Here is a 27,500-nt window from a genome sequence, read left to right as displayed (position 1 = left end):
GTCCACAATAATCTGAACCTTCCTCCACACACACACACACACACACACACACACACACACACACACACACACACACACACACACACACACACACAGAGGCTCTAACCTCCACACACACACTGGCTCTAACCTTTAACCTCTGACTTCATCCACCTAACACCTTATGATCCATCAGAGAATTTTCATAAAAGTTTAATAGCTTTTGGTTCTTAAGACTAAACTCAGGTCTGGCAGCTGAAGAGCCCATCACAGCCAGGGGTTGGCATGCGCTCACCTCAAACACATTCTTCGTCATACCGGGGAGACCAAAGTAGGAGCTACCGGAACTGGAGGAGCTCACACAGATCTCACCCACCTCATCTGTCCGACACAGGCAAGGGGTTCCCTCTGGACGCACCACACACACCAAAGCTGCCGCGACACACACACACACGCACACACGTGTTAGTTTGCTGCAATCCAAAGGTCATCTTGCAGACCAGAAGTCCTTGTGCCACAACTAAACAAGCAACTGAAAACATGCTGGCTGTCTCTATATCTCTCTCTCTCCCCTCTCATTTCTGTGTTTTCCCCTTTTCTTTTCCCACCCTCCCTCTCTTTCTGTCTTTCTTCCCAATTCCCTACCGCCTTCTCATTCTGTCTGTCTCTCTCTGCTGTCTCACCTCCAGGCATGGCCTGTCCCACGTCCTGTAGTGTGAGGACAGACAGTTTCTCCTCTGTGTCCACCCTGATCACGCCATAACTTAGGCGGCTCATGGACAGGACCGCTTTACCTGGGGGAGGGACCCCCATCTCCGGCGGCCTGCGATTAAACACACACACACACGTACGCGCCCACACCCACACACCCAAAACACACAATATTTTTTGACATAAGGTCATGGTTGAATGGCACCTTTTGGAAAAGTGGCTGCAGTAACCAGTGCTCACCTGCGGAGGGCGACAGTCATGGCCTCAGCTGAGCTGGCACAGGGGCAGATGACCTCTGGCCTCAAACCTCTCGCCTGAAAGACGTTAAGGAAGGCATCACAGGAGGAGATGGACCCTGCACACACACAAACACACACATCATGACATTTACTCTAGGACACAGTAGACAATGAGAGAGAGAGAGAGAGAGAGTGTGTGTGTGTGTGTGTGTGTGTGTGTGTGTGTGTGTAGTGTGCAAAGTTTACAAAGTCATAATGTGTGTATGAGAGCAAAAGAGCAAAAGAAATTGTTTATCAAAGTGTGTATGTTGTTGCGATCTGAGTGTGTGCGTGTATGCGTGTGTACATTGTGTGTGCGTGCATGTGTGAGCATGAGTGCACGCGCGCGCGTGTGTGTGTGTGTGTATGTATGTATGTATGTATGTGTGTGTGTTTGTGTGTGTGTGTGTGTGTGTGTGTGTGTGTGTGTATGTATGTGTGTGTGTGTGTGTGTGTGTGTGTGTATATGTGTGTGTGTGTGTGTGTGTGTGTGTGTGTGTGTGTGTGTGTGTGTGTGTATACACTCACAGGGGTTGGCGCCGTCTGCAACTATAAGCATGCGTAGGGAACTTAGGCTGATGTCCCTCTGGTCTTTCTGAGACAGCAGAGACCAGTGCATGTCCCTGGACTTCACCACAGCAACACGGGCTACCAAGCAACAACCACCACAAACCCGTTAAACACTCGTCACACAGCACAGCAGTGTAGTAATAGCACATTCTCCATGCACAAAAGTGATGAAGAAGCACACAGTTAAAACATGGAAGTACCAGTAAACACATACAGTACACACACACACACACACACACTCACCTTTATATGTGTGTACTTTCTGAATCCAGGACAGAGGGTTCACCTTCATCAGAGAGTAGGGGATGCTGATCACATGCATCCGATTCAGCACGCTCTATCACGCATCACCAGAGTCCACCGTGGTAACAGTCAACACAAACACAAAGACAAATGTCACACAAATGCATTGTGTGTGCTGTGTGTCTGTGTGTGTGATCAAAAACAACTGATCATGTTACTGACTTTAGTCTGGCTGCAAATTAAAACATGTAAAGTATTTATGCCTATATGTAAACAGATGTATCTACATGTGCGTGTACATGTGTGTTTGTGTTGACGTGTGCGCTGTTCTCCAGCCCAGCTCACCGTGAGAACTCCATGCCAAAGTCCCGCGTCCCGCTTAAAGTCTAAAACGTTGGTGATGGTTTCACCTGCAGAGGGTGTCAGGGAAAGGTCAGCTCTTAACATACCGCACAAAAACGCAGATTGTCCAATTCAGCTAATTTAACAGTAATAAGTTGTGTTTCTATAGTGACTTTAACAAACCCAAGGATAATTCACACTGCAGGAAAGAGGAAATGTTTTGAGCTAAACAGTTACAAAGAGTCTGAGGCAGAGATGTCCTAAGTTTAGAGACTCTAAAGCATCTCTCCCACCCATGGCTGCAAGTCAAGTTTGAGGGACAATAAGAAGACAAGGGTTAGAGGATCCGAGGGACTGAGAGGAACAGAGTAAATGGATGAGCTCGGAGACACACGTAGGATCAAGACCAAGAAGAGTTTTGGAGATCTGATACTTAATCTGGGATTCAACATGTAGCCAGTGCAGCTGGTGATGGGGTTCAGCACATATGCACGTACGGACTCTGACTGCTGAGCTCTGGATGTACTAAATACAGCTGATCGATTGTGAACTGAATTTATCAACATTCATCAATATTCTTGAGTGAGTGATGAATCAAAAAGACAACCGAGGTTTTAAATAACGAGCTGACCTAACAGGAATACCAACACAGGACTGAGAAACCAAAAATACTAACACCATCAACACCAACATTGAGGACGGAGAAACCAAAAATACTAACACCATCAACACCAACACTGAGGACTGAGAAATCAAAGATAGAAACACCATCAACACCAACACTGAGGACTGACAAGTTTCACATAATTATTGTGCAACCAGACTTTTAGATCTGTGGCACTCAAACCCCAAGCAGAAGATGCAAGGGAACAGTACTAATAGAAATCTGAATGTCGTCAGCATAATGATGAAATGTAATGATCTGATCTAGTGGAGAAATATATAACATGACAAGATGTAGGTCCAAGGGCAAATCCCTGGGGTACCCTGCAAACAGCAGGGCAGGTGAATGACTTGTGTGTACCTATCGATATGAATTGTTGTCTATTAGTAAGATATGATCGTAACCATTTAAGAGCTAATTCAGTAATACCAATAGATGACAGTCTAGAAATGGGGATGTCAAAGTTTCCACCTTTAGTCCTGACTCCACCCCTCTCCACCTTTAGTCCTGACTACACCCCTCTCCACCTTTAGTCCTGACTCCACCCCTCTCCACCTTTAGTCCTGACTACACCCCTTTCATAGCGTCTGTATTATCAGTACTAGCTGTACTACCTGCTCTGAGCAGACACACTCATAAGGACAACTGGGGCAGAGTACACACACGCACACACACGCACACGCACACACACACACACACACACTCACCCTCAACATAGCCACAGGCCTGCGTGAGCACATGACAGTGGGCCAGCATGGCGGCATGAGTCACTGTGATACCCATAGTGCTGCCCTCTTTACTGGTCTTATACTGTAGAGAGACAGAGAGATATACAAACACACACACACACACACAGATAGACAGACATACAGAGAGAGAGAGAGAGAGAGAGAGAGAGAGACAGGCAGACAGAGAGACAGAAGGAGAGACAGACAAACAGAGAGAGGGAGAGAGAGAAAGGGAGAGAGAGGGGGATATAAAATAAGTGAATGAAAATATAACACCACTTACAAATAAATAATAACAATGACAAAATGCTGCTGTGAAAAGCTCAGAAAGGTCATACAGGGTCGTGAGAATGGTGTGTATAGTGGACAGAGCACAGCACACTGACCTCGATGTAGGCAGGGTCACTGCGCGCATCTCTGAGGGGAGGGCTCCAGTCTTTAGGGGGCTTCCCAACATGCTTACCATCTGTAACAAACCACAGCAAGCGTGGCCATCCTGCACACACACACACACACACACACACAAAAACACAATGCCACAAGATAATGATACCCAGGGTCATTATTACTCTGGGTCATTCTTACTCTGCTGTTATGGGTCATTCTTACTCTGGGTCACTAGTACTCTGCTGTTATGGGTCATTATTACTCTGGGTCATTCTTACTCTGCTGTTATGGGTCATTCTTACTCTGGGTCACTAGTACTCTGCTGTTATGGGTCATTCTTATTCTGGGTCACTAGTACTCTGCTGTTATGGGTCATTCTTACTCTGGGTCACTAGTACTCTGCTGTTATGGGTCATTCTTACTCTGGGTCACTAGTACTCTGCTGTTATGGGTCATTCTTACTCCACTAACCCTTAAACGTGGCCACCTCTCCAGTCTGTGCCTTGGGCAGGCCCTTCTGACACGCGTCGGTGGTGAGGGCCAGCGTCACCCCACAGCTGCCCAGCAAAAAGCCAATCTGCTGACTCCCCGCATCCTTGAGAGGGGGGGGAGGAGGATAGAGAACAATAAAAAGAGCAGAGGAGAGATGAAAGAGCAAGAGACATGGATGAAAAAGAAATAGATGGGCTGGTAAATCCAGTCAGTGCTGATCATGGGTGCATAGTGGAGTAGTGGAGTACTGTGTCCACTGACCAACAGCCTCGTCAGTCTCTGTGTCAGACCGTGTCCACTGACCAGTGGCCTCGTCAGTCTCTGTGTCAGACCGTGTCCACTGACCAACAGCCTCGTCAGTCTCTGTGTCAGACCGTGTCCACTGACCAGTGGCCTCATCAGTCTCTGTGTCAGACCGTGTCCACTGACCAACAGCCTCGTCAGTCTCTGTGTCAGACCGTGTCCACTGACCAGTGGCCTCATCAGTCTCTGTGTCAGACCGTGTCCACTGACCAACAGCCTCGTCAGTCTCTGTGTCAGACCGTGTCCACTGACCAGTGGCCTCATCAGTCTCTGTGTCAGACCGTGTCCACTGACCAGTGGCCTCGTCAGTCTCTGTGTCAGACCGTGTCCACTGACCAACGGCCTCGTCAGTCTCTGTGTCAGACCGTGTCCACTGACCAGTGGCCTCGTCAGTCTCTGTGTCAGACCGTGTCCACTGACCAACGGCCTCGTCAGTCTCTGTGTCAGACCGTGTCCACTGACCAACGGCCTCGTCAGTCTCTGTGTCAGACCGTGTCCACTGACCAACAGCCTCGTCAGTCTCTGTGTCAGACCGTGTCCACTGACCAGTGGCCTCATCAGTCTCTGTGTCAGACCGTGTCCACTGACCAACGGCCTCGTCAGTCTCTGTGTCAGACCGTGTCCACTGACCAGTGGCCTCGTCAGACCGTGTCCACTGACCAGTGGCCTCGTCAGTCTCTGTGTCAGACCGTGTCCACTGACCAGTGGCCTCGTCAGTCTCTGTGTCAGACCGTGTCCACTGACCAGTGGCCTCGTCAGTCTCTGTGTCAGACCGTGTCCACTGATCAGTGGCCTCGTCAGTCTCTGTGTCAGACCGTGTCCACTGACCAGCGGCCTCGTCAGTCTCTGTGTCAGACCGTGTCCACTGACCAGCGGCCTCGTCAGTCTCTGTGTCAGACCGTGTCCACTGACCAATGGCCTCGTCAGTCTCTGTGTCAGACCGTGTCCACTGACCAATGGCCTCATCAGTCTCTGGGTCAGACCGTATCCGACACCACGGCCTCATCAATCTCTGTGTCAGACTGTGTCCAATACCACGGCCTCCTCAGTCTCTGTGTCAGACTGTGTCCAACAACAAAACACCACAATCTCATCAGTCTCTGTGTCAGACTCTGTCTGACACCAAAGTCTGATCATTTTAACGCATCTAAACAGGAGTGATAGTGGATTCCCTCCCGGCATCTGCTTAACCTGATAGAGACGCCAGGCTGCTGAACATGACACAGCAAAACCGACACACACACGCACACTTCATGACACACGCACGCACACTTCAGCTAAAGAGGGGTGGATCAATCAACCATCTCTTCATGAGACTCTTCAACAACACTCTGACTAACACAGACGGGACTTAAACAGGCAGAGAGGGCTGGAAACTTCTCCCTCAAGAGGAGTCTGTTATCAGCCAAAGGGTCTACACACAAATAACTAACACAAACGCATATGGTTACTGTGCCTTATACACACAGCTATAATCACATGCATATATACTAATCAGCAGCAATACACCAACAATAGCTACAATTAGACACGGTTAATGAATTCTAACATTCACCAATCACACATGTACATTAGTCCCAATTTATATTTAACTTAAATTTCTGTTGTGTCTTCTATTAACCCGGGTCAGTCCTGCTAACCCTCACACATGAAATGTGCATTTACAGACTCACACACACACACACACACACACACACACACACGTGTGCGAGCACACACACAGCAAGCTGCTACAGGAATGTTGTTCACCTCACCTGTATTTGTGTGTGTGTGTGTGTGTGTGTGTGTGTGTGTGTGTGTGTGTGTGTGTGTGCCTGCGAGCACTGAACTGAAAGACTGAAAGATTTTCTGTGTGGCCCATCTTCCAGGTTCCACTGTTCTGGCTCCACTCACACTGCGGATCTTTCACATTTGGAGTTTATACGGCATTACCAGACACACACTCCTCTGCAGTTATACATGATACACACCTCACAGCACTAGCACAGCTGTTACACTGCAAAGCTGTCACACACTTTAGAATCAGCACACACAACCATCAAATTATATACAGTTGTACAAGATCACACTCCCCTGGAACTTCTGTACACCCCTACGACTGCCCTGCTGTGTTGCACGGAGACAAAGAAACTTGTTGATTAAAGCAAAAATCGATTTGCAGAGAATGTAAAAACAGGCTCAGTTACTTATGTATATGATAACTGTGTCTCTCTATTCATCAGATCAGAATCTGAGTAAGAGTCGGGACTAATAGTATCACCAGGAAAAGCTTATCGCTCTTCCTGAACTCAATTTAAGGATGCACTTAAAACAAGCATGGTGTTTTACTCTATGTCTTCCAGCAGAGTGCGATCTTAGCACAGCGAACACTCTGTAGGCTGTGGTCAGGTAGAGAGAATCTGAGGTTACTTTTCGTGTCAGTGGTACTTCTATGGGCACAGGGACCAGCTCTGCAAGGAGACAGCCATAAAACGCCACCAGGAACATCACGGGGTCATTGTTGGGGAACACAAGCGCAACCTGAGGAAGATAGACATGGCATGGTGGGGTTCAGAAAGGACAAAACGCTCCTGTGTTCATCTCCCTTTGCATTCTCACCTGTGGGTTTGTGTGTGTGTGTGTGTGTGTGTGTGTGTGTGTATACATGTGCATGCATGCAAACGTGTGTGTGTGTGTGTGTGTGTGTGTCTGTCCGTCTATATATGTATATGCATGCATACGTGTGTGTGTGTGTGTGTGTGTGTGTGTGTGTCTGTCCGTCTATATATGTATATGCATGCATACGTGTGTGTGTGTGTGTGTGTGTGTGTGTGTCTGTCCGTCTATATATGTATATGCATGCATACGTGTGTGTGGGTGTGTCTATAAATATATGTGTGCGTGCATGTATATGTGTGTGTATGCATGTATGTATGTATGTGTGTGTGAGTTCTCACTCTGTCTCCAGGTCGTAGCAATGGCTCATTCCGGGTGCTGAGTTTGTTGAGTAGCGTGTATGCCAACTTCTGACTACGGGTCCACAACTTACCTGTGTCACAAACACACAAACAAAGAAACAAATATACATACATGTAAAATTAACTGAAACATAGTCTCATGTTTACTTATGCACAAAGCTTAAATCTGGAACATGCTGCTCATTTGCATGGCAAAGAATGGAAGCTAGCAGCCACCAATCAGCTTTAAGTAATTTGCATAATTATTGGTTACTCACTCTAAATTAGAAACATTAGCATTTTTTTTCGATTTACTGTTCTCTCAGTGATTGAAAAACATGCCAGTCTGGAGTTCTAAGAGCTGTCTGACTTGAGAATATCAGTGTTTAAAGATTGACAAACTAAAGACAATGCAGCAATATGCTGCATATATGTGTGTAAACAAGCTTGTTAGTGTTGTCACACTGTATGTATATAGTGCGTCATAGGATGAAGTGTGAACAGAGGTTTTCCAGTGTTTACACTGGTTTGCGAGCTTAGTTTATGGTGTGTGCTGGCATGGCTGTATACGTGCACCAGGGTTTGTAGGATAAAACTGGAGGGAAGTGTGATGTGACGTTGCAAGTGTGACGTTCCAAATGTGAGCATGCCTGCAGGTCTTGCTAGCGTACACATACATTACTCGGCGTGTCAGCAGGTTTTGCGAGTGGAGCCGTACCGTAGGTGAGCGTGTACACGGGCTTGCCGGCATTGTCCAGGGCCGTGAGACAGGGGCTCTTTGGCTGGGTGCTACCCCAGCGCTGTAGGGAGGCCAGCAGGGATGCTGAGCTGCTCACCAGGGCCAGAGGCTCCCCGCGCAGGGGGCTCATCTGCACCCCCTCAGCCTTGGGCTGGTTAGGGTCCGGCAGCTGGGCTGGAGAGGCAAAGAGGAGAAGAGGGGTAGACAGGCCATCAGACAGACAAGAAGACAGACAGACCGGCAAGCAGACAGAGGATCTGACTGCCCTCCGCAGGACATACCGTTAAACGAATATTAACTTTTTATTTAACATTTATTTTGTGAGGTTACATATTCACGGAGAAAATTATATTTAGCGAGAGGAGACTGCGGACTGCAAGAAAAAAAACAGTTAAAGACAGAGAGAGGCAGAGAGTGAGGGAGCGAGAGAGAGAGATGTCTAATGTCTGAGCTATTCCTCCGGTGAGTTATGTATCCCTGTGATGAGAAGGAGGAAGGGATGAGTGTGTGTGTGTGGGCGGGGGTGGGGGGGATCTGCAGGGAATGAGGAGATGACAGATTTATTTCGAGTGGCAGGTAAAGACACTAAGGGGTTACAGAGTGTACTGAGATCAGCATTGCAAACCCTACACTTAATCCCTATACCATACACCCTAAATCAGCATAGCCCCTACAGTTAATCCCTATACCAAACACCCTAAATCAGTATAGCCCCTACACTTAATCCCTATACCATACACCCTAAATCAGTATAGCCCCTACACTTAATCCCTATACCATACACCCTAAATCAGCATAGCCCCGACAGTTAATCCCTATACCATACACCCTAAATCAGTATAGCCCCTACACTTAATCCCTATACCATACACCCTAAATCAGCATAGCCCCTACACTTAATCCCTATACCATACACCCTAAATCAGCATAGCCCCTACACTTAATCCCTATACCATACACCCTAAATCAGCATAGCCCCTACAGTTAATCCCTATACCATACACCCTAAATCAGCATAGCCCCTACAGTTAATCCCTATACCATACATCCTAAATCAGCATAGCCCCTACACGCTAAATCAGCATAACTCCTACAATATACTACCTCTAGGCATACACTCTAATTCCACCACAAACCCTAAAGAAAACCAGCACCCTATACCCTAGGATATACACACACGCGCGCGCACGCACACACACACACACACACACACACACACACAAACAACACAAGCTATGTCACACACAGACAACTTTATCAACTCTATCAAACCTATCTGTACAATACTAGTCACACATGCATGCACACACGCACACACATGCACACACACACACACACACACACACACACACACACACACACACACAGACCCAGGTGCTGACTGGATGTAAAAGCAGTGTGTTGACTGCAAAGTATCTCTGGGTTCTGAAAAAGGCACTATATAAGCATAACTTTATCCCTTCATTCATTCATTAATTCATTCATCCATGACACTAGGTTCCTGTTTAAAGAGCTCTGTAAGACCAGAGCACACAGAGTAGAGCAGCAGGAATACTGGAATCAGTATCAGTATACTGGAATGTGGTTTATGGATGCAGGTAAATGAATTTAACAGACCACAACCAGACAGTCAGATAGCAGACACGATCCAGCCTCCTGTGTGACTGTGAAGTCTGGTTGAGTCATGTTCAACTCTGCAGTCTGGTTGAGTCATGTTCAACTCTGCAGTCTGGTTGAGTCATGTTCAACTCTGAAGTCTGGGTTAGTCAGGTTCAACTCTGCAGTCTGGGTTAGTCAGGTTCAACTCTGCAGTCTGGTTCAGTCAGGTTCAACTCTGCAGTCTGGGTTAGTCAGGTTCAACTCTGCAGTCTGGTTCAGTCAGGTTCAACTCTGCAGTCTGGTTCAGTCATGTTTAAGTGCAGTGGTAGCAGTGTTTTAGCTGTTTAGGGAGCAGTAACAAGCTACATCCATTTTTATGGCAACTGGACCGACTGGTTGTTTATAATTTGTTTAACACACACCATTTCATTTTTTTTCTGAGAGTGAAAGCGTTGATTCCTCTGCACCAGCCCCTCCCTCCTCCGAACCTCCCTTGCTTTGTCGCGTCTACAGATCTCTCTGATGGTGGCCAAACCCCCTGCTTCGCCTCGGTCTCCTCTGACGGACGACGTGAACCGACCTGGAGGTTGGAAGGGGAGATCACAGCTCCTCTGACACACATCCAAGTGCGACGTCTTTTATGAACCGCTACTCCTGCACCTCCTCCTGTAGCGGTGTTGCATGCTGGGAGGAGTGCGCGTGAGCTGGCGGGTGCCCAGCACTGGCCTGCTCTGGGGAGTGCAACCAGGCAGCTCCCTTCGTCCAACGAGAGTCTGGCAAACCAGAACTCTCTGCTCAAGTTAAAACCTGTTAGCCATCTGTGCTGTCTAACAGTAACCCCCCCCACCAAACAGCCCGTTTTACAGAACAAGCAAACAGCCATTAAGACAATAGCATACTGGTCTCTGTTACTACAGTCAGCAGTATGGAGATGTCTGCCTCTGCCAACCTGGTGCACCACATCATGGTCGCCCCTTTATAGTGTCACTAGCACCGACAGAAAACGGGACAGAAAACGGGACAGACGATTTCTTCAGGGCATTGTGAACACACCATCCAGATGGTAGGTTCATAATACCCCCAACACCCCGTTCCTGCGTTATGAACCTACCATCTAGGAGCTCCTTGAAATCGTCCACGAAGAACTCGCACAACGGCGGGCGCTTCGGCTTCTTCAGGGTGTTGAGAAGCTGTTGTATTTTAGACGAGACACGACTGTTTACAGGGACACCTTGAGGTGAGAGACAGACAAGCAGAGCGAGAGAGCACAGGAGAGAGAGAGAGAGAGAGACAGTATGAGAGAGACAGTACGAGAGAGAGAGAGACAGTACGAGAGAGTACGAGAGAGTACGAGAGCGAGAGACAGTACGAGAGAGAGAGAGAGCGAGAGAGACAGTATGAGAGAGAGAGACAGTATGAGAGAGAGTACGAGAAAGAGAGAGAGAGAGTACAAGAGAGGGAGAGAGAGTGAGAGAGTATGAGAGAGAGACAGTACGAGAGAGAGAGAGTACGAGAGAGAGACAGTATGAGAGACAGTACAAGAGAGAGAGAGAAAGAGCGAGAGAGAGTACGAGAGAGAGACAGTATGAGAGAGACAGTATGAGAGAGAGAGAGAGAGAGAGAGAAAGAGCGAGAGAGACAGTATGAGAGAGACAGTACGAGAGAGAGAGAGAGAGAGAGAGGGATGGAGGAGATATGGGTGCACAGGATGAGACATCAACACATGTGCAGGACTCTGTGAAAGGACAATGAACAACTTTACACAACATCCTTCCCATCCGCAGGAGGCCAAACACCCCACAGAGTCACTCGATAGGTGAAGAGAAGCTGTCCGTCACTGAGCCCGCTCGCTGAAGACATCTAACCCCACCCATTAAGTGCTCTGAGGCTCTGACTGGTCCAGCTTGAATCTACTGCCTGGCAACAAGCTGCTATCCACCTAATTCAGGACTTATCACATCCTCACCACACAGAATGAAATATATATATATATATATACACACACACACACACACACACACACACACACACACACACACACACACACACACACACGTGTAGCACTTAATTATATATTTTTTAATTTGTTAGAATTTAATTATATATTTTTACATATACGTATATTACAAATTAATATATTGTACTGTCAGTTAAAACTCAACATCAGATGCTGCTAAATGTTCTTTAATTACTTATACAGTTAGCTATTTATTTATTTATTTAGTTATTTATACAGTTAAATATTCAACACGTTATTAAATTAGTTGATGATTTTGGGACCATGTTTGCTTGTTTGGGGTCACTACAGCAACCCCAAATTAACAAATCAAGACAGGAAAGCTACTGAGACAGTGAAAATCGATACAGTAATTTTAAAACAAGCATGCATGGCTCCGTGATGTCCTGATGTCCCATGATGTCTCTGTCCTGTCCTCTGGATCAGGAAAGACAGAGGACTCCACAGAGGCATGCTGTGTGCTGTATGTATATGTTCATGGCACACAACAGTGATGAGGACCATCTCAGACATTCCACTGAGTCTCAGGGGACCAAAACCACAGCTGTAGTTAGACATGCCCCCACTAGGCTACCACCGCACACATAGCCACATGCATATGTAAGGACACAGAAAGAAACACACACACACACACACACACACACACACACACACACACACACACACACACCCCTACACTCTCTCTCTCTCTAACTTCTTTCTAGTCCCTTTCTAAGTACCTAGTAATTAGACATGTTTATCATTACACCCTTAACCCAAAATCGGCATTAATCAGGAACCAGCTTAAACATGAGATGTTTCTGAACTAAAGCTGGATCTAGCTGGTCTACTTTCACAAAACCTCACACACACACACACACACACACACACACACACACACACAAGCACAAAACAGTGCTGTGATTCATCGTTCCTATGGCAACCCAGTAGAGTGATGCCAAAAACAGGGTTTTGAAGTCACTTCACAGGATTTAATACCATTAGTTTAATAAAGTAAAAATTAGTTTATCACTTGACAAGAGTGAAGGAGGCACTGCCTGATGCAGAATCCCACTATTAATTCAGGTGAACAAACAAGTAATTATGTAACGAGTAAAAGGGTTTGGTAATTAGGTAACGAGTGGAAGGGTTTGGTAATTAGCTAACATGTGGAAGGGTTTGGTAATTAGGTAACGAGTAGAAGGGTTTTGTAATTAGGTAAGGAGTAGAAGGGTTTGGTAATTAGGTAACGAGTGTAAGGGTTTTGTAATTAGCTAACGTATGTAGAAGGGTTTGGTAATTAGGTAACGAGTGGAAGGGTTTTGTAATTAGGTAAGGAGTAGAAGGGTTTGGTAATTAGGTAACGAGTAGAAGGGTTTGGTAATTAGGTAATGAGTGGAAGGGTTTTGTAATTAGGTAATGAGTGGAAGCATTTTGTAATTAGGTAACGAGTGGAAGCGTTTTGTAATTAGGTAATGACTAGAAGGGTTTGGTAATTAGGTAACGAATGGAAGGGTTTGGCAAACTGGGGAATGTCTCAAGGACTGGGGTCTGTCTCAAGAATTTAGGAAAATAGGGTTTGGCTCACAAACTTGCAACACTGAAGTCTCAACTTCTCACAGTCCTTCTCCCAGTAGTTCCAGTGCTTATGAAGATTAATTAAGCCTGCAGGTTATAAACACCATCCAAGGAAGGAGAGTGATAAACACATATAAACACCATCCAAGGAAGTCGCGAGATAATGAACACATATAAACACCATCTAAGGTTTCTCCCCCAGCTCCATCAGAACCTAAAGGAGAGAGAATCTGAATAAACACCACGTTTGCAGCACTGCAAGTCACTCCGGCCCGAGGATTCTGGATCAAGCTGCTCCCTGCTCCTAACAGCTGTTCAGCGGAGAGAGGTTTTGTAGAGTAGGGAAACACCTGTTTGAGTGAGTGGCTGGAAACTAGCGGCACATGGAGGAGTGCACGAAGCGCGTGCAGTGGTTAATCATGTCCCTGTATGCCCTGGTACCTACCCTACCATGCCAAACGTAAGCCTAGCAGCTGGGCCAGTAGGGAGTGCTGTAGTTAGGCTATTGAACCGCTGGGCTAGTAGGGGGTGCTGTGGTTAGGCTATTGAACCGCTGGGCTAGTAGGGGGTGCTGTGGTTAGGCTATTGAACCGCTGGGCTAGTAGGGGGTGCTGTGGTTAGGCTATTGAACCGCTGGGCCAGTAGGGGGTGCTGTGGTTAGGCTATTGAACCGCTGGGCCAGTAGGGAGTGCTGTAGTTAGGCTATTGAACCGCTGGGCTAGTAGGGGGTGCTGTGGTTAGGCTATTGAACCGCTGGGCCAGTAGGGGGTGCTGTGGTTAGGCTATTGAACCGCTGGGCCAGTAGGGGGTGCTGTGGTTAGGCTACTGATCAGCTGAGCTTAAGCTCAGTTAGCTCCAGGCACCAAACCAGTATGGTGTTCAATCTGTGCCAAAAGCATTTTATAAAGGTTACAAAATCTACCAGCAAACAATTTCATTTTAAAATGTAAAAATTGTTCCAAATACCATTAAAGCTCAGAATTAAAAGCTGGCTCACCTTAGCTTAGCTTTAAATATGAGAAACAATATTTTGCTTCTGGATCTTATAATTTAATAATTTTGGCATCGAATCAACTCCACATCTCCTTCCAAGGCTGGTCAAAAGAATAGACACTAGTAAAAGCCTGTCTCCACCCACAGCTTACACCCCCAACAGCCTGTCTCCACCCGAAGGTTACGTCCCCCACAGCCTGTGTCCACCTACAGGTTATGTCCCTCACAGCCTGTCTCCACCTGCAGGTTACGTACACACCTGTCACGTTAACAGTGTTTAGTGAGGCTGATTAACTATGCGGTCCTGTCACTGTGGATGTCAGGAAACAGCCTTTAGACAATCCCAGCTCCTATGAAAGGAATCATTTAAAAATATATTTAACTAGCTTCTCCTCTGAATGTGTGTGTGTATGCGGTGTGTGTGTGTGTGTGTGTGTGTGTGTGTGTGTGTGTGTGTGTCTAATATTTATGTTTATATTTAAGACACTTGAATGGTTGATTGGCTGGTAAGACTGCCTCAGAGCTGATCAAAGTCTATTATCATTGTAGTAAAATTATACCATAGGACACCACTTGCACTAAAACACACACACAGACATGTGCAGCATATGCCTATCTCTACCTATCAAATGAACACCAAAGGGAGAATAAAACTCCATGCCTCTAAAGGAAAACTCAAGCAGAGGATTATTGTGAAATTATTGTGAAATTATCTGTCATTATCTGTCATGTTTAAAGATAATTTCACGCTGAAAGTAAAGGATGGATGAATGCATGTTAATAATGTTGTGTGCAAACTGCTCTGTGTCCAGAAGAGCGGTCTAAAGAGTGATGTGATGAATACAGCTACGAATGAGAGTGCATGTGTGTGCGCGTGTGTGTACGCGAGTTTGAAATGCAGCCCGGTTGCTGGCAGGAAGTGAAAGGCTTCTCTTGCCAGGAAGTGATTGGCTGTAAGGCCTGGGTATGTCAAGGGGAGGAAAGGAGGAGAGTGGTGCACTGTTGCCGTGACTACACGGTGTGGTGTGGGGGCTCACCGTCGGCCGTTTCCATGGCGCTACCGGTGTGCGTATATCCACGGGGAAGACCCCTCACTGGCGCCACCTGTGGATGCTCGGCAAACTGCGAATGCTCAGATAGACCCGTCACATCCGGAGGTGCGAAGTGGTTATCTGAGATGGAGGGGGGAGCGGTCAAAGGTCAGAGGTCAAATGAAAATTGATGATGAAAACTTCATATTGTGAGAAAATGGATGCATTACTAAGTTACAATTAAAGGTTTAAAACCTGATAATCTTGAGAACATAAACTTCTAAGGATGTGTGGAGTGACACTGTTTATGACCTATAATGTTCTCTGTAATTGTAGCATGTAATTGTGCCAACTGAACACAAATACATGTGCAATATGGAATAAGATGATAATTAACACAAAATATGGGTACATAACCCTACATGTGCTAAAATAACTGATGAGAACAACTGGTGATTGTCCCTTATCATTTAACTTCCTTTAACTGATCCAGCAGGTTGAAAAACAGATAAACAGCAGGAACTGAACTGTGGTTTCTACAGGGAGCTCTTTAAAAGTGACTCAGTAGCATAGCTTTACGTTAGAGGGACAGAGAGACAGGTGGACAGAGAGAGATAGGTGGAGAGAGAGAGAGAGAGAGAGAGAGAGAGAGAGAGAGCTTGACAGAAACATAGAGCCCCATGTTATAAGCAGGCTGGGCTGGAATAGGTAACATTGGTATGATGACACTCCATTTAAAGTTCTAGGCCTCTCTCTACACACACACGGAGAAAATGCACTGCTTCACAAAACCACCAGCGAGATGAAACATGATTAAAGAGGGTCCAAGCAGTAGGGGGTGTGGGGCGGGTGGGCATGTTCTCTGGGGCAGCTGTAGGTCTCAGAGAGAACAACACAAGTACCAGGTGTACTGAAGCCAACAACCTCCGTGGCTCTGATCAGCGCATTGCAGCAAAGCACAAAGGAGGTACACAGCAGAGACCCAAACCACCAATCAAAGTTCAGGGTTAAGGGTGAGAACAGGGGAGAAGAGGACCCCACAGCAGAGCTATTCCTTATTCACCACACCCAGAATGCACCAGAACAGAAACGAGATCAGGATGCCGCAAGGACAGACAGACACAGTCCTAAATTGACAACATGAGTCTGAAGGATTTGGACCCTTAAAATACAAAAGTCCTTGAAAGTCTTGAAGAACCTGGTTGAAAGAGAATGCAGGAAGATGGAGGGTATGGTAATCAGTGTTAGCAGTGTGAGTGACTGCAACGGGTGTAGCAGGTGTAACAGGTCATCGAGAGAAGTGGGTGTAGGTGTGGTGTGGAGTGGGTGTAGGTGTTGTGTAGTGGGTATAAGTGTTGTGTATGGGTGTGGTGTGTAGTGGGTGTAGGTGTGTATGGTATGGTGTGTCTGGGTGTAGGTGTGTACCGAGTGTAGGTGTGTAGCAGGTGTAGGTGTGTCTTGGTCTAAGTGTGTAGCGGGTGTAGGTGTGCATGGGTGTAGGTGTGTATGGTGTGGTGTGTCTGGGTGTAAGTGTGTAGCAGGTGTCGGGTGTGTAGCGGGTGTAGGTGTGTAGCGGGTGTAGGTGTGTCTGGGTCTAAGTGTGTAGCATGTGTAGATGTGTATGGTGTGGTGTGTAGTGGGTGTAGGTGTGCATGGGTGTAGGTGTGCAGTGGGTGTAGGTGTGTATGGTATGGTGTGTCTGGGTGTAGGTGTGTAGGTGTGTCTTGGTCTAAGTGTGTAGTAGGTGTAGGTGTGTATGGTGTAGGTGTGCTTGGGTGTAGGTGTGTATGGGTGTAGGTGTGTATGGTGTGGTGTGTCTGGGTGTAGGTGCGTAGTGGGGGTAGGTGTGTCTGGTGTGGTGTGTAGTGGGTGTAGGTGTGTATGGTGTGGTGTGTCTGGGTGTAAATGTGTAGCAGGTGTAGGTGTGTAGCAGGTGTAGGTGTGTATGGTATGGTGTGTCTGGGTGTAGGTGTGGAACAGGTGTAGGTGTGTATGGTGTGGTGTGTAGTGGGTGTAGGTGTGCATGTGTGTAGGTGTGTATGGGTGTAGGTGTGTAATGGGTGTAGGTGTGTATGGTGTGGTGTGTCTGGCTGTAAGTGTGTAGCAGGTGCAGGTGTGTAGCAGGTGCAGGTGTGTATGGTATGGTGTGTCTGGGTGTAGGTGTGGAGCAGATGTAGGTGTGTATAGTGTGGTGTGTAGTGGGTGTAGGTGTGCATGGGTGTAGGTGTGTATGGGTGTAGGTGTGTAGTGGGTGTAGGTGTGTAATGGGTGTAGGTGTGTAATGGTGTGGTGTGGTGTGTCTGGGTGTAGGTGTGCATGGTGTGGTGTGTCTGGGTGTAAGTGTGTAGCGGGTGTAGGTGTGTATGGGTGTAGGTGTGTATGGTGTAGTGTGTCTGGGTGTAGGTGTGTATGGTGTGGTGTGTCTGGGTGTAAGTGTGTAGCGGGTGTAGGTGTGTAGTGGATGTAGGTGTGTAATGGGTGTAGGTGTGTATGCTGTAGTGTGTCTGGGTGTAGGTGTGTATGGTGTGGTGTGTCTGGCTGTAGGTGTGTATGGTGTGGTATGTCTAGGTGTAGGTTTGTAGTGGGTATAGGTGTGTATGGTGTCATGGGTCTGGGTGTAGGTGTGTATGGTGTGGTGTGTAGTGGGTGTAGGTGTGTATGGTGTGGTGGGGCTGGGTGTAGGTGTGTATAGTGTGGTGTGTCTGCGTGTAAGTGTGTAACAGGTGTAGGTGTGTAGTGGGTGTAGGCGTGTCTGGGTGTAGGTGTGTAGTGGGTGTAGGTGTGTATGGTGTGGTGTGTCTGGGTGTAAGTGTGTATGGTGTGGTGTGTAGCAGGTGTAGGTGTGTCTGGGTGTAGGTGTGTAGTGGGTGTAGGTGTGTATGGTGTAGTGTGTCTGGGTGTAGGTGTGTCTGGTGTGGTGTGTATGGTGTGGTGTGTAGCAGGTGTAGCGGGTGTAGGTGTGTATGGAACACAGTTGTAGTACTGACCGAGCTGTGTGTGAGCCATGAGGTCAGCGAGAACGGTAGCAGCAGAGGCAGAGGTGGTGTTCCCGCTGTGCTGGCCCCGCCCCCCTGGGTGGGAGGAAGTGGAGGAGGCAGAGGAGGAAGTGGATGAGCACTGGATGACTCGGTTAAACCAGTGCTCCACGCTTGGGTGCGCCTGGTAGGGCGGCGACGATGAGGTCACCCGCCCCTGTCGTCGTAGTGATCCCTCGTCCTCCGACGCAGAGGAGGTGTCTGTGTGGGAAGAGACAGAGCGCATCACTACACACACACACACACACACACACACACACACACACACACACACACACACACACCTCTCTCCATGCACAGATCTGGGCTCTCCTCTGAATAGCTCTGATCAATGCCAGTGTGAGCTCAAACAAACAAACATTTCAAAGTCTCAATATTTCCCTGATGGGTTGCATTATGTGTGCTAGTGCAGAACTGATATGTTGTTTATTATACTTCACAAAACCATCAATTAGTTTTGGGTAATTAGTATTTAATAATTGGTATTTAGTAATTCAGATTTATCCATCAGCATCACTTTAATTAGTCGAGAGGCCTAATCTTGTTGGAGACAAAACACAAGAATTTCAGTCCAGCACACAACAGAGATACAGATCAAAGCATAATGATCTAGCAACACAGTCAGAGGTGGTTGCTAAGGAAACAGTAACCCAGACACTGGCCAGACGCCATTTATCTTTTACTGTTGTAGTAAAGTATGAAGAGAAGCTGCAAAACTCAAAGTGATTTTGTCCTTTGGCTTGAGAGAGGAAAGAAAGAAGTGACAGGACAGAGGGATGGGTAGAGAGGGGGAGAGAAGGAGAGAGAAACCGAGCAAGGCAGTGAGAGGGAAACAGAGAGTGAGAGAGAGAGAGAGAGAGAGAGAGAGAGAGAGAGAGAGAGAGAGAGAGAGAGAAATCCTCTCTCCTGTGCCTCATTCACCTCCACCACAGCCTGGACCAAGTGATGCCTCACCTGGCGGATGAGATCGACTGTGAGGCTGGACACACCTTCAGGATCAGCTGAGGTGGGCTACCACAGCCAAACACCTCCACCCTCCACCATACACAGCAGTTGGCTACCACAGCCAAACACCTCCACCCTCCACCACACACAGCAGTGGGCTACCACAGCCAAACACCTCCACCCTCCACCACACACAGCAGTGGGCTACCACAGCCAAACACCTCCACCCTCCACCGCACACAGCAGTGGGTTACCACAGCCAAACACCTCCACCCTCCACCGCACACAGCAGTGGGTTACCACAGCCAAACACCTCCACCCTCCACCGCACACAGCAGTGGGTTACCACAGCCAAACACCTCCACCCTCCACCGCACACAGCAGTGGGTTACCACAGCCAAACACCTCCACCCTCCACCATACACAGCAGTTGGCTACCACAGCCAAACACCTCCACCCTCCACCACACACAGCAGTTGGCTACCACAGCCAAACACCTCCACCCTCCACCACACACAGCAGTGGCTACCACAGCCAAACACCTCCACCCTCCACCGCACACAGCAGTGGGTTACCACAGCCAAACACCTCCACCCTCCACCACACACAGCAGTGGGCTACCACAGCCAAACACCTCCACCCTCCACCACACACAGCAGTGGGCTACCACAGCCAAACACCTCCACCCTCCACCATACACAGCAGTTGGCTACCACAGCCAAACACCTCCACCCTCCACCACACACAGCAGTGGGCTACCACAGCCAAACACCTCCACCCTCCACCACACACAGCAGTGGGATACCACAGCCAAACACCTCCACCCTCCACCACACACAGCAGTGGGATACCACAGCCAAACACCTCCACCCTCCACCACACACAGCAGTGGGTTACCACAGCCAAACACCTCCACCCTCCAACACACACAGCAGTGGGCTACCACAGCCAAACACCTCCACCCTCCACCACACACAGCAGTGGGCTACCACAGCCAAACACCTCCACCCTCCACCACACACAGCAGTGGCTACCACAGCCAAACACCTCCACCCTCCACCGCACACAGCAGTGGGTTACCACAGCCAAACACCTCCACCCTCCACCACACACAGCAGTGGGTTACCACAACCAAACACCTCCACCGTCCACCCTACACCACACACGGTGTGTCCAGTGGCCTCTTTCTAGAGTAGTGAATAGGTTTGAAAACTGGCAATGTAAAACTGGGAATGTCTCTCTATATATCAATTTATGCTATATTTATTAGTCTTTTTAAAGGCATCCAGTTTACTTTTAGGGCAGATGCTCTTATGCAGTGTGACTCTCACACCAGAATACCTTTAATTAAGGGCTACCTTTAAGTAAGTGCTTAATTAATTAATATCCTGAAGAGAGAGATAAGTGCAGTCTGTCCTCCGAGGTCCAGCTCAGGAAACCCCAGCCTCTCTCATTATGATTTAAAACCGACTCCACGGTCTGCAACACCATGTGAGGGGGACACATTACACATGCTACAGAGAGAAATCTGAAACACAACATGGATCTGAAAGCTTATGAAGGTGGACAGTAATCAGTAAACTGCAAAGACACACACAGGTCTTCAGAGACAGAGGAAGAGAGGTGAAGGACAAATATAAGAGCATTTACCCAGAGTTCTGCTGTCTCAGGCAGAAACAGGAGCTCCAATTTACCACATCTTACTGAATTTTTTTCTAAAGAAATAACCAGAAACATAATTTGAAAATTATGTAAACATATGACCTGTAATTGCGTTTAGTGCAGACACACGGCCAGATTTCCAGAGTCCTGCGTAAACTATTTAAATTAAAATCTAAATGGCAAGATTGTGGCCAGAGGGTGTGGCCAGACAGGACAGAGGGGAGGAATTGGAGACCAGACAAATCACCACATCACCCCATGATTCGGGTTGTCAGACTGTGTGTGTGTGTGTGTGTGTGTGTGTGTGTGCGCGTGTGCATGCGTGTATCACTTTTTAAAGCATAATGGAATCAGTGGGCCATGAACTGATTCCCAAAGGCTATGAGCTAAACACTGGGGTGACCCCCACCCCTCCAACGCTGACCCCTCAGCCCTAAGCCTGTCCCCTCCTCACTCAGTACCACCATCCCGAGAGCTACGAGAAGCAGACGCTGACCTCTGTTCTTTAGTAAACAAAGAACCGGTCACAGGGCCACCGCACATTAACACACCATGACAGGTGACCACTGACACCACATCACATTAATATACCTGTCAGGTGACCACTGACACCACATTACATTAACACACCTGACAGGTGACCACTGACACCACATTACATTAACACACCTGACAGGTGACCACTGACATCATTAACACACCATGACAGGTGACCACTGACACCACATTACATTAACACACTATGACAGGACAAAATATTAGAAAACAAAGCTGTCTGAAAATTAGTGAACTGTTCATAAGGTGTCATAAAGGCATGTTCATAAAGGCATGTTCATAAAGGCATGTCTGCAGGAACAAGCGAGACTCTGCTGTCCACAAAAGGACGTGTTTGCGGAAACACATGAGACTACACGTCCGACTGCCGTCCACAAACGGACATGTATGCAGGAACATGTGGGACTCTGCCGTCCACAAACTGATGTGTCTGCAGGAACACGCGGGACTCTGCTGTCCACAAACAGACATCTCTGCAGGAACACGTGGGACTCTCTTCTGCTGGCATCAAGGCTACTCCCTCTGAACGGAGAAGATTCATTAGCATAGTGCTCGGTGACCAATCCGACCCGGAGCTCAGAGTCTGAGCAGGGATATAACCGGAAGGGATATAATCCTGCCCTTAGACAGAGGAGTGCAGGAGGAACGTGAGAGTGTGGCTCAGGAACAGAGCTGGTTAGACAACCGTCCCTGCAGACTGCACAGAATCAGCGGGTTATGCAGAAAACTACCCACAAAAGTAAAAATATGTGATTGTTTCAAAAGGTCACCTTAACCGCAGCAGGGTCAAAGTGCAAGCCGTCAACAACTCCGGTTTTCTTTGCTCGTGAGTGGTGCTACTGGCCCTGAAGCCTGTGTGTCATTGCTGGAGATGGAGGTTGATTCCCCACAATGCCATGGTGATCTCACTGTGCAGAAAGCATGGCCCACGGATCTAACAGAACCAAAACTGCCCAGGCTGGGTTTGGATCTAATAGAACCAAAACTGTGCCGGCAGGGTTTGGATCTAACAGAACCCAAAATGCCCAGGCTGGGTTTGCATCTAATAGAACCAAAACTGCCCAGGCTGGGTTTGGATCTAACAGAATCAAAACTGCCCAGGCAGGGTTTGGATCTTACAGAACCAAAACTGCCCAGGCAGGGTTTGGATCGAGTAGAACCAAAACTGCCCAAACTGGGTTTGGATGTAACGGAACAGGATTATCAGCAGCATGTGCTGAAAATACAAACAAGTGCCTGCATTCAGTTGGGGATGCAGCAGCATTCAGAACATGGGTCAGGACACGGGTCAGAACACGGGACACCTCAACAAATAAGATAAATGAAAAAGCTGAAGAAAAAAAACACCATCTTTGCATGTCAAGTAGCTCTTCTAAAACGAGCATGCACACACACGCGCACACACTCCTCCTGGTGTACGAGAGGGCTGTGCTAAGAGATTGATGCTCTCCAAGCAGTGTGTTCAGAGTCCAATTACAAGCCTGTACTTCCACAGGTTTAGAACTGCAGGTTGTGCAGGGTTCAGTGTGTAGCCCTCGGAGGGCCCGGTAGCTGCAGGTGTGTGTGGGGTCCTTACCTGGGGGGGTGCATGCCTCTACTGAGGACTGCACTAGAACGGAGCGCCTCTTAGACGGCATCGGAACCTTCCGATCTTTGTACTTGGCCAAGGCTGCCTGTACCGCTTCTGTGTGCAGGTCTACAGGACACACACACACACACAGACACGCATGCACACACACAGCCACACAGCCACACACACACACACACACACACACACACACACACACACACAGACACGCACGCACACACAGAGACATTGCACCACAATACCATTCACTTTTAATGTGTGCAGCTGTTATGAATGAGTCCTGGCTGCGTGAGCCATCCTCTGGAGCAACAGGACTGCTGCATCTGCATTTTAAAACCCTGAACACACAGAACGACGTCTCTACACCGGAACGTAAAGTCTCTTATGGCAAGACGTCACGACTGTGAGTGTATTTGCGGCTTTGGCTTCACAAGTCGTGCTGGAAAGATCGCCTTTGTAGTCCATCCAGACTAAACAAAATCCCAAAAAACACAACGATGAAGGGAAAAGTCAGCAGCTAGCTGGAGCTCGATTACAAGAGAACATCTCTGACATGACCAAGTGTTCTGCTCCCATTCTTCACTAAAAGCAAAGGCAGTAGTTTTGGGGAAAGTATCTTCTGAACTACTGAGCAACGGAGTGGAGAGAACAGCTCCAAAGTGGCTCACACCAGGACAGGCCATTAAGGCGAGTTACAGGAACACAACGAGGCCTAATCTGTAGACAGGGAACTGTCCAAAAACCCTTAGTACGCTGAGAAGGGAGATTTCTGAATTATTAATCACGAGATGATCTAGACACACTGGGAGTGGAGATGGTATCTGATGCGCACCTGATCTGAAGCGCTCATCACGCGAATTCACTGCTCGGGCTTTGCTGTGCTTGGGGCCTGGGGGGACAACCTGTGATGACGCCTGGATTCGGTGGTCCACCTGGAGAGACGGATCCACACCTGGAGAATGGCGAGAGAAGCGTGTGTGCACATTAGGATCACAGAACGTCCAGAACACTGCACTGTGTGCCAGTAGATTCAGAAATACTAACCAAAGTCTAACATTACCCCATCATTATTTAAATGAGTACACCATATTACCCCCAATCCCATCCATCTTCACCCTTGGAGCTGGGGCTCAACCGCCTAACTGATGACTCAGCGTTCAGGATCCCCTCATAAACCTCAGTGGGGTGGGGGCGGGGCCTGTGCAGGGATAGGGCGGGGCCAGGGAGACTCGCAGAGAGAGGATACCGCTACGCCAGCGTTCCCCAGCACGGTTCTGGAGACCACCACACAGCTCTCATCTGTCTCTTCCCTGCTCTAAAGTACCCAGCCAGACAAGGGCGGAGGAACGTGGGTTTGTATAGAAAAAACTGACACGAAATCATAATTACAGCTACAGCCTACTGAGTGATTCTGGAAACCACAATTAAAACTGTGCTCAAAACATCCCAAACATGTACACCAGAATCACCATACAGACACAGGATAAAACAGGGGCGCAATATAGCATACATGTATATCTCTCTCTCTCTCACACACACACACACACACACACGCACGCACACACGGACACGCACACGCACACATACACGCACACAGTCTGAGCAGTCAACCCACCACAGAAACATTATGTCAGCTCTCTACAGACGTGGCCCAGACTGTGGGTAGCCGTCCGAGACATTTTCAGGACGTGCTGGTGAGAGTCATCCATCCTTCATCTGAAACCTCAAATGACAGGCCCTCCGATGTCAAGACGCCCTCCAACAGCATACTTCAGAAGCTGAGGACTGGAGCTCGCATCCAGGGTAAAACCCATGATGAGTTCTATCTTAGCACCCTCCCCGAGCACTAGGAGAACCCCGGGGGGAGGACAAACCCAAGATAACCGCATCTGACCTGGGTCACACAGCAGAGCGGGCAAGCTAAGACAGAAATACCTCCAAGAAATGCCTTTGCAATAACAATCTGCAGCATCTGAGAATGTTTAATCTGATCTACAAATGTCTGATCTACAGGTGAGAATGTATATTCTGATCTACAAACACCTGATCTACAGCACTTGTTTACAGTAGAAGTGTGATGTTATAATGGCTAAACATTTACCTGCTGGAAACAGCACTGAGGTCAGTGCCCTGTTACTCTCTCTTAAACAGCCCACACCTGAGCCATCTCCTGGCAACCACAACTCCCTGACCTCTGACCCCAAGCGCCCTGGTGAGGAAAATGTGTCCAGGTGCTGAGGGTCATCCATTACCCTCCTGGGTTGGGGAAGAGCTACCAATCAGGAGATTATTTAACCTCCCAGTGGGGTCAGGAAAGGTCACATTCTTATCCAGGGCTCACACCAGGACAAAAACAGAGTAGTTGCTAGATGTAGAATATTAGGACATGCACCCATTCGACATACAGCTTGATGCTTTAATCAGAACTGGGTTTTAGAGAGAGGGGTGTTTTAGAACAAGGTGTGATGTTTGTCTCTGTGTGTGTGTGTGTGTGTGTGTGTGTGTGTGTGTGTGTGTGTGTGTGTGTGTGTGTGTGTGTGTGCGTGTAGGTGAAAGAAAGTGAGAGAGAGAAGTAATTAAATGTAATTAATTATATAATGATATAATTAAAGAACAGCTTCTGTGTTTATGACTCAGAGCAGTTACACATTGTGCAGACAGAACACAGGCATTCCCAGGAACGACCTCTCTGTGTCCCAGCAGTTCACACTGACACGACTCATTTCCACCAGTGAGCCCAGTTACTCGGCCAAAGTCCAGTTCTATGGGGGGGGGGGGGACTAGAGTGTAAGGGTGGAGGGTGGAGATGCAGAACTAGCATGCAGGAATGAGGGACCAAGCGCTAATGACTTACTGCTCCATATCTGTCTTCAATAACGGTTAGCATGACGCTGCTAAAGGCCACAAGAGGTTTCTCTACACTCTCGGAGGAATGGGAGGAGTTTGCATCCTGAATTTCAATGGTGGTGTGAGATTTACCAATAGAAAATTACGGTGCACTTCATAAGCCTGCAGCTGCACTAAACAACAGCTAACCGATCAGCACATCTTGCCAGCAACTCACGCAGAGGGTGGAGGCCTGAACCTACTACTGTTTCCAGCTGACAGTTGAATGATAGTTGAATGATTTCTTAAAAATCGTGATTTTCCAGCACCAAATACCAAAATTCTCCAAGTGAGGAGTGAGACACAGACAACCGGTCACTACTGCAGAATAAACCCTGACAGGATGATCAGGACACAAACACACAGGATTGTTATTTATTACTTGGCTACTTATCAAACAAGTAAATGATGTAACACTAAATAATGCGTTTACATTTATTTTATTAGCCGGTCACAAGCTTCTGCTAAGAAAAAAAAGACTGAATCCAAACAGCCGAGCCCAAAGCAGCTAACAACAGCCAAACCCAGAGTGGCTAACAACAGCTAACAACGGCTAACAGCGGCTAAAACAGCTAACAGCAGCCAACAACGGCTAACAACAGCAGGGCCAGAGCAGCTAACAATAGCCAAGCCCAGAGCAGCTGTCTGTTGAAAAGTCGGTTATTCAGAAATCAGAGGTTTTGGGTGTCAGTGTCCTCTGGGCTCAGTGTTTCACAAGTGCGGTCATGCGACAACACTCCGACAGCTACGTCTCCTTTATTGTGAAATCCATTATACATAAATGACATACAAGTACAACCGCAACAAAACAACTCTGAAAACATATCTAGACTCATAATGCAGAATGAACATGTAATTTTTTATTTTTTATTTTTTTTTGCAGGAAGCAGAATCATGGATGACCCCTGACATTTGTAACGTTGGTCCTCCCAAGTGCTGACTGCTACTGATTTCTGCATCTGATTTCTGCCACACATGATAACTGTGGTTAACCTGCTTTCTCTCACACCCACCCACCCACCCAACTACCCACCCAAGGTCATTGGACCTACAAACCTTCCAATCCTTTATAAAGTTTCTCCACCACGTGTCACCCAAAAGCCTCCTGATCTTTTCTATGAGGTCATAAATCCGTCAGGCTGTGAAGAGAAACGTAATCTGCGCGTCACCACAAAGGTTTCGCATCTCTCTGGTCCTGTGTTTCAGGCATTCTGAGAGTTAAGATTGGGTTAACCCAACAGGGCTTCAGCTGAGGCAGTC

At 47.7% G+C, this 27,500-nt stretch overlaps 1 protein-coding gene across 11 annotated transcripts in view; it reads right to left on the bottom strand.

Annotated features, from left to right (window-relative positions):
• dip2a (DIP2 acetate--CoA ligase A) overlaps positions 1 to 27,500 on the bottom strand; it is a 109,769-nt gene that overhangs the window by 25,598 nt on the left and 56,671 nt on the right. For 8 of the 11 annotated variants that reach the window (XR_014123375.1, XR_014123374.1, XM_035523626.2 and 5 more), the window contains exons 3-19: positions 24,187 to 24,306; positions 23,343 to 23,462; positions 18,557 to 18,805; positions 15,576 to 15,710; positions 11,083 to 11,202; positions 8,352 to 8,546; positions 7,634 to 7,725; positions 7,107 to 7,217; positions 4,374 to 4,497; positions 3,902 to 4,011; positions 3,495 to 3,597; positions 2,127 to 2,191; positions 1,782 to 1,875; positions 1,497 to 1,616; positions 931 to 1,045; positions 663 to 802; positions 275 to 411 (exon numbers count right to left, since the gene is read on the bottom strand). Coding sequence is in view for 9 of the 11 variants with exons in the window: in XM_035523626.2 (XP_035379519.1) it covers positions 275 to 411; positions 663 to 802; positions 931 to 1,045; positions 1,497 to 1,616; positions 1,782 to 1,875; positions 2,127 to 2,191; positions 3,495 to 3,597; positions 3,902 to 4,011; positions 4,374 to 4,497; positions 7,107 to 7,217; positions 7,634 to 7,725; positions 8,352 to 8,546; positions 11,083 to 11,202; positions 15,576 to 15,710; positions 18,557 to 18,805; positions 23,343 to 23,462; positions 24,187 to 24,306 (2,150 nt within the window). In the remaining 2 variants the exon portion in view is untranslated. Of the gene's footprint in view, positions 1 to 274; positions 412 to 662; positions 803 to 930; positions 1,046 to 1,496; positions 1,617 to 1,781; positions 1,876 to 2,126; positions 2,192 to 3,494; positions 3,598 to 3,901; positions 4,012 to 4,373; positions 4,498 to 7,106; positions 7,218 to 7,633; positions 7,726 to 8,351; positions 8,547 to 11,082; positions 11,203 to 15,575; positions 15,711 to 18,556; positions 18,806 to 19,558; positions 19,662 to 23,342; positions 23,463 to 24,186; positions 24,307 to 27,500 lie in introns of those variants that run through there. The other 3 variants (XM_035523632.2, XM_081713333.1, XM_081713331.1) reach the window with 3 other exon arrangements.

This window comes from Electrophorus electricus, chromosome 4 (genome assembly GCF_041902795.1).
Source record: "Electrophorus electricus isolate QZ-2024a chromosome 4, ASM4190279v1, whole genome shotgun sequence".
Taxonomy (NCBI): domain Eukaryota; kingdom Metazoa; phylum Chordata; class Actinopteri; order Gymnotiformes; family Gymnotidae; genus Electrophorus; species Electrophorus electricus.
Note: the sequence above shows the minus strand (reverse complement) of the source record. Positions and strands in the feature narration are given on the sequence as shown.